General features: G+C 39.7%; 1 protein-coding gene across 3 annotated transcripts; it reads left to right on the top strand.

Moving 5' to 3' along the window:
- The first annotated feature begins 12,041 nt into the window (after positions 1-12,041).
- arf1 (ADP-ribosylation factor 1) lies at positions 12,042-15,821 on the top strand. 3 transcript variants are annotated; one of them, XM_042429584.1, is made up of 5 exons: positions 12,042-12,134; positions 13,409-13,602; positions 13,736-13,846; positions 13,954-14,078; positions 14,215-15,821. In XM_042429584.1, exons 2-5 carry the CDS (start codon positions 13,458-13,460, stop codon positions 14,371-14,373), a joined length of 540 nt encoding a protein of 179 aa, XP_042285518.1. In that variant the 5' UTR covers positions 12,042-12,134; positions 13,409-13,457; the 3' UTR covers positions 14,374-15,821. The 3 variants fall into 3 exon arrangements, with proteins under 3 accessions (XP_042285518.1, XP_042285516.1, XP_042285519.1); XM_042429582.1 differs by having other exon boundaries at positions 12,057-12,149; XM_042429585.1 differs by lacking the exon at positions 12,042-12,134 and adding an exon at positions 12,179-12,354.
- The last annotated feature ends 1,672 nt before the right edge of the window (positions 15,822-17,493 follow it).

The following is a 17,493-nucleotide window of genomic DNA, read 5'->3' as shown; positions in this document are numbered from 1 at the left end:
TGCTATCTAACCCCATTATCACACAGAAAGATTGATACACACCCCCTCCGGAGTGGAAGCACCACAAAAAGTGATACCCTTCCGTTCTCATTCATATGGATTCATTTGTCTGCCCACCCCCACATCAAACTATATTTTAAGCCGTCTTTCACAGTTTGTCCTATGAGTAGAACTCATTACTTGGATGTACTTGTTTTCCTAGACGTTCATAAAAATGCTATGGCATTTAAACCCTGCCTCATGATGGGAAATGAATAAAGACTTGCTGAGGACTCTGTTGTGTATGAACTCCTGGGAGCCGGCCAGGCTCGGGTTTGGTTTAGTGACTAGGAGGCTGTCAGCAGCTCATTCCACACCTCGACCTTTGACACTTTTCACACCATCTGAATGAGAGAAAACAAGTACAAAACATGAAACAGATCACAGGATGGACAGAAACTCCGGCCCTGCAGCAACGCAGTATTTTCGCTGAAGGAAATGGGCCCTTCCCTTCAGCCAGACCCACCTAGCAGCTTTGTCACCCAAGTGAGATGAACATTGTTAGCAGATAGTTGCAAGGGGAGGCTATGGTGGCTGCAGTGGGAGAGATGGCATCCTGACTGTGAGAACTTCGACGCGACCAGACTGCAAGTGGCACCACCCAATAACCATATAAATGGGAGACAATGGGCCTAATTGCAATCAATGTCCTTTTTATTTTATGTCCTGTTTTTTGCCAAAGAGAGGGGGAACCTGAGTTTCACCCTGACATTCACAAGAGACAACCGCATGCATTTCAATAAAGCCATGTTGTTTTGGGGCTGACTAGAGCGACATATATACAGTGGAGTGGTGCAAAGGCCCACACTCAAATGACACAATGCAAATACTCCCACAGTAGTCACACTTTTGTTACTGCCAGCTTCTGTTTCACTGTTCTCAAGGCTTTTTGATGTATGGACAGTTGAACATGAAAATCTCTTCCAACCTGCAAGCTAGGATGATCATTGATACCCGATGTCTTCAAATAATGTTTTATCTTAGTGCAAAAGTTTGAAATGCTACGAGATGATGTATCAGAGAGACTCAGCTGCTCTGTTGCTCAACTTTTCTGTATGAAATGTGTTTGAGAAAAGATTGCAGCTGTTAAGAACATGACTCTCACATTGCTTCTTGTGCAGGTCATACACACCAAAGGTGATGGGCCACGACTGAACTACAGAGGGGAGTGCATGTGTGTGGGTATTCCATTATGTAAGTGACTTTGAAGCCTGTCTTTTGATGTCTGTGTGTTCGTCTGTCTGAAATTAGATCACTCTCTTGGATTCAGTACAACTCTTAAACAACACAGAGGACCATTTAGATCTCAAGATTATTAAAAGTAAACTTATTTTTGTTGCACCTGCACAGCCTAATTTGAAAACCTCACGCATGTGATTTCTTGCTTGTTAATCCAAAATTAAAATGTTAGAACTCATCCCTTCTCAGAATGTTAAAATGGCATTATTTTTGCCTTGTTAGTCTTATATTTATATGGCCTGTAAGTGATAATGTTTCTCACTTCTGTTTTCTGAATAAATAGATCCTAAGCAGCACTCACACCTTTATCTAACACTTCAGCCACGAAATTCTAACTGAAGATTCACCAATGTGTTGTTTATCACACAGTACTCACTTTTTTTGCCACTTTTGGATAAACGTTATAAACAGTAGACATACAAAATAATCTGACTTCTGCAGATAAATCTACCCACCCACTCATAGAAGATAAACCTTCATCTCCTTACATTAACGGCCGTGTTGAAGCATCTTAACATCTGTAGCAATCATGGCGGTATATTTTCTCTTTTACAGCCAAGGAGGGGAACGTGCGAAGTATGTCACCTGCCTTGAATGAGGAATGATGGGTTATCTGCAAGATTTCTAAAGAGGACAGCCATCATCTGAAGAGATGTGACACCTGTAAAGCAGCCTTATCCCTTTTGAAGTGCCTGTTTGTATTGTTGAAGGGAACAAAGGAATTTTGCCACCTCTGTACTTACAAGAGAACATTAGTCATGGAGATAACAAGGGGGGAGGGTGATATGGGAGACTAATGCAGTCTGCATGTGTGTGTTTGCACGTGCTTGAGTGGTGCGTGCATTTGATTACTACACTTACTGTGCAGTACACTGTAGTGTTTCGGGGGAGCCTCCTGTGTATGAATGCTCCTGTAAGATGTGGTGTGGTAGTGCTGGTGGTGGGGTTGCCAAGCCTGAAGGTTGACAAGGGGTCATCCACATCAATGTGGGCTGGGGTTGTAGTGGAGAGAAGGAGGCAGACATGATCACTCATTAGTCACCTTTTCACCTTTCTGTAGCTCAGAGCGGTTCAGCAGGTAGGATGAGCATGAAGCATGCATTTCCAGAAGTAGTTTCATTTAGTTTGACCAATATGCATTTACTCTTTCTGTCTTGCAGGTGCAGGATTGTCAGAATCAAGATTTCTTGCTTTCTGGGCCCTTTCACATCTTAACCAATATTGAAGTGCTGCCAAGATCATATCAGCGCTAACTGAAAGTGTTGGAGCAGTTTTTTGAAGTTGAGCCCGTGTGATCTGGAGCTACATGAGTGAAATAAGCAATTGCCCTTTTATATTTCCACCAGGAAATAAAGCCCAGGCAGAAAATCAACTCTACACTGGTGTATTCTCACTCCAAAACCAAAGGTATCCAGATAGCTGCAAAGTGAAAAAACTGGCCTCATGTTGTCGTATGGACAACAATAACTGATATTTTCTAAAATGCAGATGTGATTCTCAGTTTTTCAACTCTTTCAGTGCATCTTGTCAGCCCTTTATATAAAGGGCTTTATATAAAGGTAACATAATATTAACCACATATTGATCTGTTTGAAGAAAGATTGCCATAGCTGTCAGTGTTGGGAAAAAAAAACTTTTGTGACGGGGAGGGTAACACTGAAGATAAACTAACAGAATCTGTATGTAAATTTGTTAACACGAAAAACAGTCAACATTTACAAACACCCTCCGTTTTCCTATTATATTCCTGTTTCCTACCTGTACATCTTTCCATACAGTAGCTCAACTATCGTGCAAAATCTCATGTAAATACAGAAGATCTGGGTTAATTGAGACTGTTTTAGTAAGAGCTTTCATCAAATATTACCTTAATCTGTGTATTCATAGACTATTCTCAAATTGAAGCTTTTTTTGAGAACTTCCATGTTTCAGTGATGGAAAACATCAGCCTGGTGGATGTCCAGATTTTATCCGCACTATTGTGGACATGCCCTGAATGAGTGAGATTGGGTATATCAATTACAAGGTGACTAGCAGGGGAGAGGAGCGGGGTTATCATTAGCAGGGACTGGCGCTGGCCTCTGGTAGTTCCAGTAATTACCTCACAAAGGGTGGTGCTTGCCTTCCCACTGCTTTTCCCACACTGCACTGCAGGCTCAGAATTCCAATCGGCCCCAGACCTGCAATCTCCTCAGTTTTAGACAGCAAATTACTGACAAGTCCCATTCTTCACAGCACTGTAATTGCTTTTTAGTGCTGTTTTTATTGAGGCAACCCCAACCCCCTTGCTCTTCCCTCAATAAAGCTAAGTCAGGGAGGGGGCGAAGGGTTAATATAGATAACATTAGTCCCTAATTGGAAGGTCTTGGACTACAGGAAAGTTTCCTACGAGTCATATCATTTTGAGTACTCTATTAGAATATCATGTGTTTTTAGGTTTTATTAATTTAGGAAAAAGTTAAGTAGTTTCTCATTCGTTCTGAAGATATGGCTAAACTCTGCCATCATGCTCCTGCGTGTGTTTGCTCCAAAGAAGTGATATCATTAAGGCTCTTCACATCCCATACAAAAAGAGGCACTGAGCATCTTGGCTACTCTACCACTTAAATCACTCCGTGTTGTCTTTCCCACCCCTGCGCATTACTTTCTCAATCTATTACTTTGTGGAAATCATTAGTCTCCATGTCAATACAAGCTCAGAGCAGAGAAAACATCTCATTATGGGACTTAAAGAGATCCGTAGCATTCTTGGCTCTGTCAAGCTGTTCTTCCTTTCTTCAATATAGTTACTTTCTTTTCACTGAGAGGACAAATTCTCAACGTTCCAATGCCGGACAACCAAACAGTTGCCATTTGAAATGAGAAAAAGAGAAAGAATGGAAAATGGCTGAGGGATTAGAGGATCTAAACAGGATAAAGGGATAGGAGATTCTTGGTGTGATCCAGTTTAGTTTGAAAGATGGAGGGTCTTAACAAGGATTTGAGACTTTAGAAATCATTGTGCCATTATTTCCATCCTGTGCAGTTTCAGCTAAATTGTTTGGCATTTTGTGGCTCATACAAGCCCCTTGTTCTTCACATCCTCACATGCAAGAGTACACACAATATTTAAAATTACTGTGACATAATGTGCTTATTATCTATTTATTATGATTTATTTGCTGGTTGTTTCAAATGTTATGTTTCTGGGTTTGCTCTAGATATGCAAATGCAAAATTCATTTGAGAGCTGTGCAAAACATCTCACACAATGTGTGGATACATCTTATAAAAGGTATTATCTATTTACCTTGCAGTTTTTTCAGGTATTGATCCCCCCAAACATTTTGAGTTGCTCTACCGAGGAAAAGGAAACCAACACACACACATACAGTTAAAATGTTGAAAAGTGATCTGCATTTCTCCTGTTTCTGTCTGAGCAACAAATGAGACTACATCCAGGTTTTATTGGTGGAGCAGCAAAGCGCCCCAGGGCTGCAACCTGCAATTGACTCGGGTAGCAACCTAATTCGCCTGTGCCCTTATGTGTCCATATCCCTGTCAGTCTGAGCAGGTTGACACCTCTGACCCTGTCAAGAGTGTCAAATAGCTTGTCAGAGGCCTTCAATAAAGTACAATGACAAGCCCTCCAATGCATTACCACACGAGTGCCAGCCAGAAATGAGAGGCTGTAGCCTTTCCAGCCTCAAGGCAGACAGGTGCGCCGTCGAGCAACATACACACAGACACAGACACACACACACACACACACACACACACACACACACACACACAATGACCGGGAATCACTGATAACACTGTTTATATGTCACCTGTGTATTTTAACATTTTAAGAGTAAACAAACACAATGATAGGAGAGCCATGAAGGAGGAGTTATCATCAAAATGATCAATTATGTTTTATGGTCTGTGATGCCCACACTTGCAATGTTCAAAATGCCTCAAAATGTATTATTCATCAGTAAAGGATTATCTTGAAGAGGGTTACATAACTGATAGAGATGAGTTGTCAGTAGCAATAAAAAACACCCTACCTGGACCACCTTGGGTGCATGTTAGGCCTGTCACCATGAGGCCTCTCTAGAGGGCCCAAAGGGCCACTTACAATCAACCTGTCAATGTCACAGATACCTGAATGTTGGAGAAATAAGATGAGACCATGTTACAAATCATTTGGCATCAACATGACAAGTGAAGGATCCCAAATGCCAAATCTGGACACCTACCTGGTTTTGATGCCACGGGTTTTGGTAGGTGCTGGTTGTCCTCAAGGCCCTGCTTCGACATGCTGTGCATTCCAACCAATTATCTACCCCAAGGTGCAACAGGTTCACACTTTAATCTTTGATGCCTCCTCCAATGGGATATAGCTGGATTTAAAACAGGGAACAGGGGTGGGACAGCCCTTAAAAACCTGTATACACAGCAAACATGAATCAACTTCAAACCAACCCACTGAGGGAAACAAAAAAGTCTTTCAAAGAAATACCTTTATCCTCACTATTGTTTCATCTTGCAATGGCTCGTCATGGCCTATTTGGATGCTTGAAGCAAGTTTCAAAGAAAGAGCAGCAGCTGTAGCCTCAAATATTACACAGGTCAAAATGTCCTCTAAGTTCGTAGAAGATGGTGAAATGTCCTGTTAAATGCAGGTCATTTAAAGGGTGTTGAGCATTTGAAGAAATGGACCATGGAAACCTCACGTCCAACCAAGTCATCCTTTACCAGGAAATCCGGTTCCCTGGCATGGATGTCGTGTTCTATGTGTACCCTTACATCTTGCCAGTATACCCACATCCTGCAAGCCAGCAATTCCCATTCCTAATACACCCCCTACCCACCCTCCCATGTCCTTTCTGAGGAAGTGTGTCCTTGAAGAGCTTGTCTCAACCATCAGTCACGGATGTCCCAGGACATCTCCCATCAACTCCAATGGCTCCCACATATACTGCACCAGCTATGATTGGAGGAATCAAAGGGTCACATGGCAAATTAAAACCAATATTTGAGTTAAATCATATGCATAGTAGTACAACTGCTCACTTCAGAGTCCAAGAGGTTAAAGATCAGTTGTGACCTCAAGGATGAAACCATTTGTATTGCAAAAGTAGGTTTTCATCAAACTGATTAATGCAAAAACCATGACGAGGCGTGGCTTGTTCAGAACTTTACCATCTTCAATTTCTTGTTTGCCAGTCCCATGTCTTGTTATGTATTTTAGCCTCTTCACTTCTAGTAAACTAGATGACTTCATAACCTTTGTTTTCATAAACTATGCTGTCAAAGTACGTGAGAACAACCTTTATGCGGTAATGACTCAATATGGAATCAAACATTTCCGTATGTACCCGGGGCGGAGTGCAAAATGTTATGTAAATCCCCTTAACGACCTTTTCAGGCTGCCGACAATCACCATACAAAGGTGATTGGCAGCCGACACTGGTGCACATTTATCCTTTGCCCCAGCCTGTCTCTCTCTGTAGCGCCCCCTACTGTGAGAGGCGTGGGGTAGGGTGCCCAGTGGCACTTGTTGCCAATGGATGAAGCCAGCATGGATCCTCTCATGCCAACGATGCGGGTCGTTGTAATAATGTTCGGTTTGTTTCCTGCTTCACACCTCCTTTGGGATTTTGCCCGACCTATAATCCAGTACATGAGACGCAGAGGGAGGCATCCCATGCCTGTCCATCCGAGTTCCAGCACTGCTTAGCCCAAACTGGCTCCTTTGTACGACTCACACAGCAGTCTATTGGTGTCCTAAGGGCCATTTCATAAAGTGCGTCTACTACCAAGATTATTATGATTACTGAAACCCTACACCATATGCTCCAAATCCAAAATAAGTTTTTTAACACAATGTGAAGGCTCATGAAACTGCAAATAAGACACTTTTTCTTCTGTGTACACACACTCATTCTCTCTCTGTCACACACACACACCAGATCAGCATTCCCAAGCCCCTTACTGAGCGTTTTTATCCTTGCTAGGCCTCGTCTCAGAGGGGAGTAAGGCCCCTACTGAGATCCTTACCCACTTCCTACTGCGAAGCCTCTTTGGCCCCTTGGCAGCCCTCCTCCATTCACAAACTGCAGTCGAGCCTCACTCTCTGCCCCTCAGCCATAAATTTATTTTGATTTGGGCATGACCGACTCAGAGACTTAGATAACACCTCACAGGTGATGATGTAGTTTGTATACAATACCCAGAAATGTACCAAAAGCGTATTTTCCTGCTGAGAGGGATTACTCTGACAATCTCCAGGGTCCTACTGTAGCTGCCTCATCATCTGGGGTTGTGACCATGCCAGGTGGGGATAGGTGTTCTGGGGACACATTTGACACAAATAAAGAGGAGAAAATGTAAAAAATAAAGAGAGAGAATATGCGTGTTTGTGTGACCGCATGATTGTGCATGTGTGGGAGAACGTTTTTAAGTGTGTACACCCAGAATTTGTTTGTGTGTTTGTGTGTGTGTTTTTAGGGGGGGTGTGATTTATACACCCCCTACTGTCCTATTTCTAGTCCTCCAACCACACATCACAACTGTCAGTATCTAGAGAGATATGAAGCAGAAAAGAAGGAAGGAAGAAACCCTTGAAATGGATATTACCGCTGTGTTCGCCTGTGGAGCATGGGAAGGTGGAATCAGCTTTACCTCTAGGATCTTTACAGTATCTTCGTCTACATGGTACGTTGAAAATGCATATTATGATATTAGCACCCAATAAAATCAGCTTTTTACATTTTCTGTAACAATCCTCATACGGTAAAATAAGGGGTAAGCTACTATTCGCAATAATTTTTTTTTTTTTTAATTATCCAGTTGATCACTGAGCATTATTTTCTGCCTTATGTGTCCCATTTGAATCCAAAATATATGTCTTAGAAGACAACAATGACAATTGCAAAGGTTCATAGATAGTATTGTTTTTCCAGCCAGTATGTGTAATATTCCAGAAAAGGGATTATCTCAGAGTCCAGACATGTAAAGTGACTAAGGAGTGCAGCAGAAGATACAGCACTAATAATATATAATATAATATGAAATATGATTTTGACAGGTTTCATCACACCTGTTCGCCCTGATCTTTGTTTTCACCTGAACTCAACACTTGCATCTGTGCTCTCAATCTGTGAAAAAGAGAAGAATGGGGGTTTGGACTTTTGGGTTTTTTCCTCCCCAGGCTGTATGGAGTATCAGTGAATCAAATTAAGGTTTATTGATATATTTGACTTCTTGTCTTAAACTGTCCTTTGAAATATAGCCTGTAGTTTTGGGATGAGAAAAGTGTACAGCTGAAGCTTTTGCTCTCTGTTCTCTGCTGTTTTTATCTTAATTTTGTTTTCTGATGTAATTTAAGTTTGGTGATTAAGTGTGGTGGTTCATATTCACTTATATACATAGTCACTTAAAAGTTAAGATGCTCAACAATGCCAATGTTTGATTTGCATTTGAATGATAGGTTTTGCTGTAAATGCGCTCATAACTTTGTTTTTAAGATGGTTGGATAACAATCATTTCAAAACTGTACTTGTTTTAAATCATCAGAACTACAGTGTGGTGGGGAAAGTGAATTGCTTTGTTATGCAAATGTGACTTTCTAAACTTGTCAGTACTGTGCAACTTTGGCAAACCTTTAATTTACTCAACTCTACCAACCACAGGTAGAGACAGACTATGTCTTCATTAAAAGAAAGAGACAACTGCAATGCAAGTTGTACTATTATGTGTTTTTGTTATTTTAATCCAAACAATATCTGTGAGAGAAAAGGAAGAGGCAGGAAGAGAGAAAGACACAGCACATAATTGATACCACTAAGGGTTTTGTTCATTTTGAGTGCAACATTGATTTTCAATACTTTGTTTTATTGTTTTAATCTTTTATACTTATACATGTGCAACAGTTGTATATTGAAAACTGATTTAAAAAAAAAACAAAAACAACTTTGCTGAATGATCTTGAGTTCAAAGTGTGAATCTACAAGAATCTTAACAGTTTCCATTCAGTAAACACCTTCCACACAAAAGACAGCAGTTGTTGTGAAAACATGCTGAAAGCGGTTTCTCGGGCAAAACCACAAATTATGGTTGCAGAGTGAGATGGCATTATGACCCTTCACTGTGTGGTCCATCACCAACTATAGACCCTTTTCCCCTCCCACTGTTTTCTCCTGCCCTTCTCCCCTCCTGCTGCCCCCTCTGCTGGGGGTAGCAGGCATAGTTGACCCTGGTTAAAATTCAACTGGCCTGACAATAATGTGTTTAGACTTTTTCTCAATGACCTGCTCAGGGATCAAAAGGGAGTGGAAGTTGCAAAATTGGACAACAAATGCCTAAATAGGTTTAAAATGACTGTACAGTAACAGTCATCACCTAAAAGTCCCTTTGGCAGCTGTTGTAAAAGACTTCCTATCATCCAGAGTCTTAACAATTAATACTAAGAATATAATTAATCAATTCACACTAAATGAGGAGTTACTATGCTGTTTCATGTCAAGGACATGCTAAATAGATGAGACCATAGATGCTTGTAAAGCATTTAATTGTACACAAACCCCAATTCAGAGGATTTTTTAATGTAGTTTGATATGTAGTTTGTCTCATTACATTTATTGTCATTTAAAATTTCAATGTATTGCAGATTAGCTTGATGCTAATCATATATGGCATTAGTCCATTCAATGAATCACTTCTTGAAGAATTACAAAAATATGAAAAGTGGGTGAGATGATACCAACAAGATGGAGTTAAGTATGTGAGCATTGTAATCATTTACAGTCAATAAATTCATTAGTATTTTTGTATTACCTAACAGCCTACCAGGAAGTTTTAAAATATGCACATTTCAAGATCCTTTAAAACAACTCCTAAGACCTCTGGTAGACCCCAGACTGCCCTAAGCCCAGCTGGCTCAGAGCTCAATGTCTTGCTCGAAGAAGAGGAAGAAGATAAAGAGCAAGAATCTTTGCTTTTGGCATAATGATCAAGACAAATTCCAATATTGACTTTTTTTTTTTTTTGGCCTTTTAAAGTATAACAACTGGCCATCAAGTTCACTTCAATTACAGCTACACATGTAATCATGTATCATGGGAATTAAAAGACGGTCACTGACAAAAAATAAGTTGTATTTTTCCAAGTGTCTCACAGGGTTGTGTGGAAAATTTTACTCTGGTACGGAAGTTTATCACAATATCTATCACCACATGACGTCAAACTAGAACTATTTCCAGCTGGCATGCTTAGGTATGTCAGTAATCATATTGGGGTGACTTATATTATATATTGCTGTTTATTGTTATGGCAATATGTACTGTGGCCTGTGATATTTGGAAGAATTAAACAATACTGTTACAGTTTACTGGTATTACAGATTTTCCCAGTTGTGTCAGTACAATTGTCACATGAAAATCATGTTGTCAAAATGCTATGTCAAATTCTCAAATCCATAGCATAGGTCATGCTCTTGTTGCTGTCATGCAGAATTTACATGTTTAAATCCTCATTGACCTCATGATCAAAATGGATTAAACTGCTCTTTTTATGAACTGTATTAATCTCAGACATGTTTGTCAGTTTGCTCACTGTGTAAATCCTCACATGCAAAATATTTGAGCCAACTGTCATAATCCTTCAAACATGTTTCATCCATTTTCTGTAATCTAAAACTGAACTGATAACAGGTCAATCTGTCATACAGTTCAATTAGTACCATGCTCATCTTAAAATGTTAGCACAAATGATTGCAAGTCCTCTCTGCAGTTAGACATCAGAGAGGGACACCAGCCCACTCATGCAGTGGGAAAATGTGAAAGTGTACCTCACCTCTGTAAATGTGGTGGTTTGGTCAGAGAGAGAGAGGTTGACATAGAGGAAGAAAGAGAGGGAGGGAAGATCCCACATGCTTCCTGAAAGGATGTGACTTAGAGAATATTTGCACCTTGCCATAGATTTGTGAGTATTGGAAGGAATAGTATCAGATATGAAATAGACAAAACGCTGAGGCCAGACAGGAACATTTCTACACTAGTCTCTAAATGATATGATTTTGTTGCACTGAGACATTTTCTATCACGTATTTTAGTGAGAGCTGAATTTTTCTAGTTTTTTAAATTTTTCACACACTTTACAACTTTTACACACTTTACAGACTTTTTGTCAAACTTGCAATTGTATGACAGAGGTTTTACTGAATAATGTGTGTAAGCCTTAATGAGAAAGAAATACAAAAGGACAATTTCCCATTCCCAATATCCCATTTCAAAACTATAATTATTTCTTTCTGTAAACAGATTTTAAATTTTACTTTTTTCATTTAATTTTAATACTACTTTGTTTATTTCATCATTATTATTACCTTACTCTTGTTATATTTTTATTGTTCTATGTTGTGTTTTTGGGAGCAAACGCCAAGACAAATTCTTTGTGTGCTTGCATACATGGCTAATAAACAGATTCCAATATTAACAACAGATAATAATAATACATTTAATTTGTGCTGCCATTTTCATTCATAGTGAAACTCAAAGTGCTACAGTATTAATAACATTGAACACACAACATAAAGAAAATAGCGGTAAGATTTAATATGATTAAGATTTAGAAAATATTCTGATTCTGATTCATAACCTAGTAATTTTTCTTTTGAGAACTGCAAGTTTTTCAGGAAATGTGATTAAGTAATTGAGAAAACTTGGATAAGCTGTTGGTGTAATTGTCCTCTGGGCCGCGGGGGGCAGCACCTCCCAGTCTGATGATCACGGAAGTTTTGCCGAACGGAACCTCTGACGTGTCAAATTATCGCCATTTTCCTGAGGAAGGAAACGCCTTGACGAGGGAAGGAAACACATCAACTCTGTACGTGTGTAAGAGGTACTTATTATGAGGCAGTTTAATATCGTAATCGCTTAAATGTAATAGTACAAAAAGCTGAGCGTTTGTTAGCAAAGTCGTGTTTGTGGCCGCGGTTATAATAGTGAGGACGACGAGAGAGAAACAGCGACAGTGACCCCGCTGCTAACAGCTAACTTTGTCGATTAGCTGACGTATCTCAATCGATTTATCTGACTTTCTCCAGGTATTTCCTCATTTTTCTAACCCTTATCCACACCTTTGCGTTAAACAAGCATTAAAGGCGCAACAAGGCTCTTAGGATACCGGAAAATTTCTTAATAATAGATTGTCAAAAATCAGAATTAGCCGGACGAGTAACGTCATTAGCATTGCTATTCAGCAAGCTAACATTCGCTGTTTGTTTACGTGGTTTTTAACCATCGCACCGCGACAAACTAACTAACTAAACGCAAATTAGCCACTGTGTATCTTCAGCTACGAAATAGTTTGAGTCTTGACATCTAGCTTGAGTTAAACCGCTTAAAAGAGCAACATCCTGCTTAGTGTTATACAGTCGTGCGGCTAAGTCAATTGACATTAACCCCATTTGTGATCTCAGGACACGTTAACCTCTAAATGAATCAGTCACTCAGCCTTCCTTACATAGAGGAAAAGTCAAAGTGTAGTTTTTCTCTGCTTTTCCGCCGGGTTGTGTGTCCTCAGAGGTATTTTATATCGTTTCCTCGTAGCGAAAACGACGTTTAAATCCAATGTTTCCACAGATGTCAAAGACTTTAGGGACGATCCACTTAGCTAGTATGTAAATTTATTAATTTATGGTCGTATTTCAGCTCCCAAAAACTCAGACGTTAAGTGTAGTTGTGATAAGAGCTTCGTCAAAACTTGTATGCATTGTCAATGTATCTATCTAATTAGGCTATTTGGTCCAAAAACTTCCAGGAAATGATTAAAAGTGACCATGACAGTTTCCTGTCAAGCCCAATGTGACGTCTTCAAATTGTTTTTTAGTGCAAGGCCTAAACCCAAAGATATTCAGTTTACTATCACATAAGGCCAAGATAAGCAAATCCTAACAACTGAGAAGCTGCAATTAGGTCATGTTTAGCATTTTTACTTCAATAATCAAACAATTAATCAATTATCGACATAGTTAAGTGTCTGTCAATCAGCCATTTCAGCTATAGTCAAATGATACTTTAACTCCAAATCATATTTACTAGCCACATGCTTCCTTCATTGCACTTGTTTTCAACAATTGCTCTGTTGTTTCTCCTCAGGTTTTTTTTTTAATTTTTACACCAAAGTAGGTTCCCATCACCAGCCGCCATGGGGAATATGTTTGCAGGGCTCTTTAAAATGTTCGGGAAGAAGGAGATGAGGATCCTCATGGTGGGTCTAGATGCTGCTGGCAAGACAACTATTTTGTACAAGCTCAAACTTGGAGAGATAGTGACCACCATTCCCACAATAGGTAGGTCAGAGACCGGGGATCTATTAAATGACTACTATGTGTTTTACATCACATGGTCTCTTATTTCTGTTTCATAAGGACATTAAGTTTGAGTTTTTAAATGTGACTTTTTTTTGTTTTCTTTCCCCCTCAGGTTTTAACGTAGAGACAGTAGAGTACAAGAACATCAGTTTCACAGTATGGGATGTCGGTGGTCAGGACAAAATTAGGCCGCTGTGGCGTCATTACTTCCAGAACACACAGGGTACGTTTTGTTCCTCTTTAGATCAATAACTTTGCTATGGCCTTTTTAAAATATTCACTTTATTTACAGCATTGTACACACTCATTAGTTCTCCATCTGCTTCCCAGGTCTCATCTTTGTTGTGGACAGCAACGATAGAGAGCGATGCACCGAGGCCCGCGAAGAGCTCATGAGGATGCTGGCAGAGGATGAGCTGCGTAATGCTGTGCTATTAGTGTTTGCCAACAAACAAGTGAGTTAATACTTCTTTGACAAAAGCAGATGTATCAAAACCAGTTCCCTACAAGTTTTTCTTGTTCCTACCAGTAGGCCTGTTGTAGTCACAGAGTATAGGTCCCTAATACTTTCTCACTCTTTCATGTTTGTAGGACTTGCCAAATGCTATGAACGCAGCAGAACTCACAGACAAGATGAACCTCCACTCCCTACGTGACAGGCACTGGTACATCCAGGCAACCTGTGCCACCACCGGGGATGGTCTCTATGAAGGACTGGATTGGTTGTCTAATCAGCTCAAAAACCATTAATAATTATGTGCTAGCCACAACTAATTTACTCCACCCAACCTCTGTCCTTGCTCTCTACTCTTAAGGTGTTGCAAAACTGAGCTACCCTGTTCAAAAAAAAGTACTGGAAGTTGCCCTCATGTCAGCTGTTATTACCACAAACATACAGGCCAGTGGTGGGGATGATCTATTCTTGTAAAGCTGTCATTTTTTTTTTTTTTTTTGTTTTGTTTTATTTTATGTAATTGTAAATATATTTGGTAATGGGGCAGCTTATTTTACTTTTTCTACCGTGGTTGTTTCACTTTCTGGCTGTTGGGCAGCCATGTGTGTGTTGAATAAGAAAAGGGAGGCATGGAATAAAAATGTACCAGCAGATGTTGACCCCAGGACCTCATTGCAATCTGACGACTCATCATCTGGTCACACGTACTGTAGGGAGTAATCCATGAGGGTGTATTGATTTACAAAAATGAATTAAATAATGATGCACTACTCGCATCTACTATGGTTTATTATATCGTGACTGCGAGTACAAACCCCCCCCACCCCAAAATTTCCATTTAGTAAACACTGGCATTGTCTATTTGTACTCTGTACTGACATTTCTCTGTCCAAGTCGAGAACTCCTGTGAACACTTACCAGCCTTTGTTATACAGTATGTCTGCTTGAATTTTAAGAAATGCTGTAATGAGCTCACATCTACCTGCTTTATGGTTGTTTGAAGGGCAGTTTTTTGAGTCAGCAATGGGTTTTTGTATTCCTATAAGTCTCAGGTTGATCATGTTCTACCGATGTACTTGTTAGCAAAACTGCATGATGTGATCTGTTGGTCTTTAAGGGCATGCATACATGGACTGGCTGTTTACATCATTAGGCTGCACAAGAACTATTACTCCACTGATTGCTTATTTCAACAGCCCTGTACTGTAACTTGTTGTATGTACTGTGTCAGGCAATAGTAACAAAAAGGAGTTGCACACTACAATGTCCCTTGTGTCCTAACTAAAGGCCCTAGCAAGACATGCCTTTTTAATTCAGAGTTATCTCAATGTGGAAAATGGCGTTCGATGGCAATACGAAATCAGTTTCAGCTACATGTTCAGCTTCGTGCTCTTATATCTTCCTTTGCAGCACATTGTCCTTGGCATAAACAGGAAGCCATACATATGCCTTCTTATCCAAGACACATGTTGCCTCTTTATTATTTTCCAGCTTCTTTTCTAAAAGGTTGTGGGTGTTACTTTAATGTTCTGAATACGTCTTGGGGGGGTGCATTTCACTTTTTGATTTATAACTGCCTAAATGTTTGAAAAAAAAAAAAACTATGTTAATCTCAAGTTTGTTTTTATGTAAAGCTTTTGTTTTGTGAGGATAAAGCACTGTAATTAAAGCGACTGGATAAAAATGTTTCTGCAACTGATTTTCATTCTGTTTCACTCTATGCAATAAAATTACTTAACGATAAGGTGCATAATGTAGCTTGTCTCCCTACTTAGCGGTCCTTTGTCCATTTCTCTTGAAAATTTATCGAGCTATAAACTAACAATTTTTTCTTTATCGATTAATGTTGATTATTTTCTTAATTAGTTGTTTGGTCCACAAAATGTCAATCACTTTTTCCCAAAGCCCAAGATTTTGTCCTGATCAACAGTCCCAACGACTCAGCTTACTCAGATAACTATCATTGAGGACTAAAAGAAACAGAAACTTTTAATTACTTCACCTTTAAGAAGTTGGATCCAGAGAATTCTGGCATTTTTCTTTAAAAAAAAAATCTAACCTCAAAGCGATTATCAGAATAGTTGGCCACTGATGAATGTTCTGTTGATCGGCTAAACCTGATCTATTACCTTTACAATAGACAGTAGTGCTGAAACGGTCAGTCTACAGGAAATGTATTTTTTATAAGTCATTCATGTAGCAAAAATCCCAAATAGTCAGATTTTCAGGTTCTCATTTTTTCTGTTTTACCAATTTTATAAAATTAGTATTTTGGGATTTCAGACAAAAACGGCAATTTTTGCAATTTTCTGTCATTTTATTGACTGAATGATTAATCAAAACGAATAATTTACAGGTTCATTGATATTCAAAATATCAGTTTCAGGCCTAATAGACAATAGTAATATACAGAGGGTCAATTTTATACTAAAATAATGGACCCAAAAACTGGTGTCATAGCAACCTGTTTGGGCTGTCACCCCTTGACCCAAGAAGAAATGTGATGCCCCAAGGTGTAAGAAACCACCCAATGTTTGGGTTAAAGCAGTAATGTGGATAGCACACCCTGTTTCACATTGTGTAGGGGTGGCAATCTAGGACAGCATTCTTGCAGGTTGATTAGGCTGCTATGGTTAATGCAGCCAAGCCTATAAAACATGGCAGGAGAGTATGGTGGTGCTGGAAGGGGAGGGAGTTTGAGTCTTGGGTCCCTCATAGGGTGGCTTTGTCTGGCCTTCTCTCCTGCTGCTCCATCAGCTTGGTTTGTGTGTGGCGGTCTAACGGTACTCGGCCATATAAAAGGACCCGCCTGGTTTTTTGCACTCTTCTTTATGAATGCCTTGCTCTTTTTAGTGCACCCCCCAGGTGCCAGCCAGCAGAATACCCCCTTTCAGACCAATTCAAGGCAAACGCAAACACTACACTCTATTATGACCAGTGGAGAGCATTCCAATGGTATCGCACCAGTCAGGGAGCCAAACCTAGAACGGTGAGGGATTAAGGAGCGCTGGCGTGATTGAGAAAAAGAAAAGGACCAGAGCTGCTGAGTAGTGCAAGAGGCACAGTAGGATAGAGGAGATGTGCAAGGACGAAAAGGCATCAAGGAGCATCTTGAAGGATTTTCACCAACACTAACGCCAACAAAGAAACGCTTGATTATTCAAATGTACTCTGTAATGTCCTATATTTAAATAAATATCTTCCTGTAGCACTGATGTTCCTTGTTACAAACATTATTGCACCAGTTAGTGGTAACACAGCTTTCTGCAACCTTCAAAAGTTTCCGCCTCATGAACATTAACAGCTGCCGGACATATAATACTATAAAAAAAGACAAGTTTATAAAGAGTGATAATTAAATCGGTGTGATTTCTTTTTCTTAAACTGTCGTAAACAGTGTCAGATTTCCTGAGTAG

This window comes from Thunnus maccoyii, chromosome 12 (genome assembly GCF_910596095.1).
Source record: "Thunnus maccoyii chromosome 12, fThuMac1.1, whole genome shotgun sequence".
NCBI lineage: Eukaryota > Metazoa > Chordata > Actinopteri > Scombriformes > Scombridae > Thunnus > Thunnus maccoyii.
The sequence above is the reverse complement of the archived record's forward strand: the minus strand, read 5'-3'. Positions and strand labels throughout refer to the sequence as shown.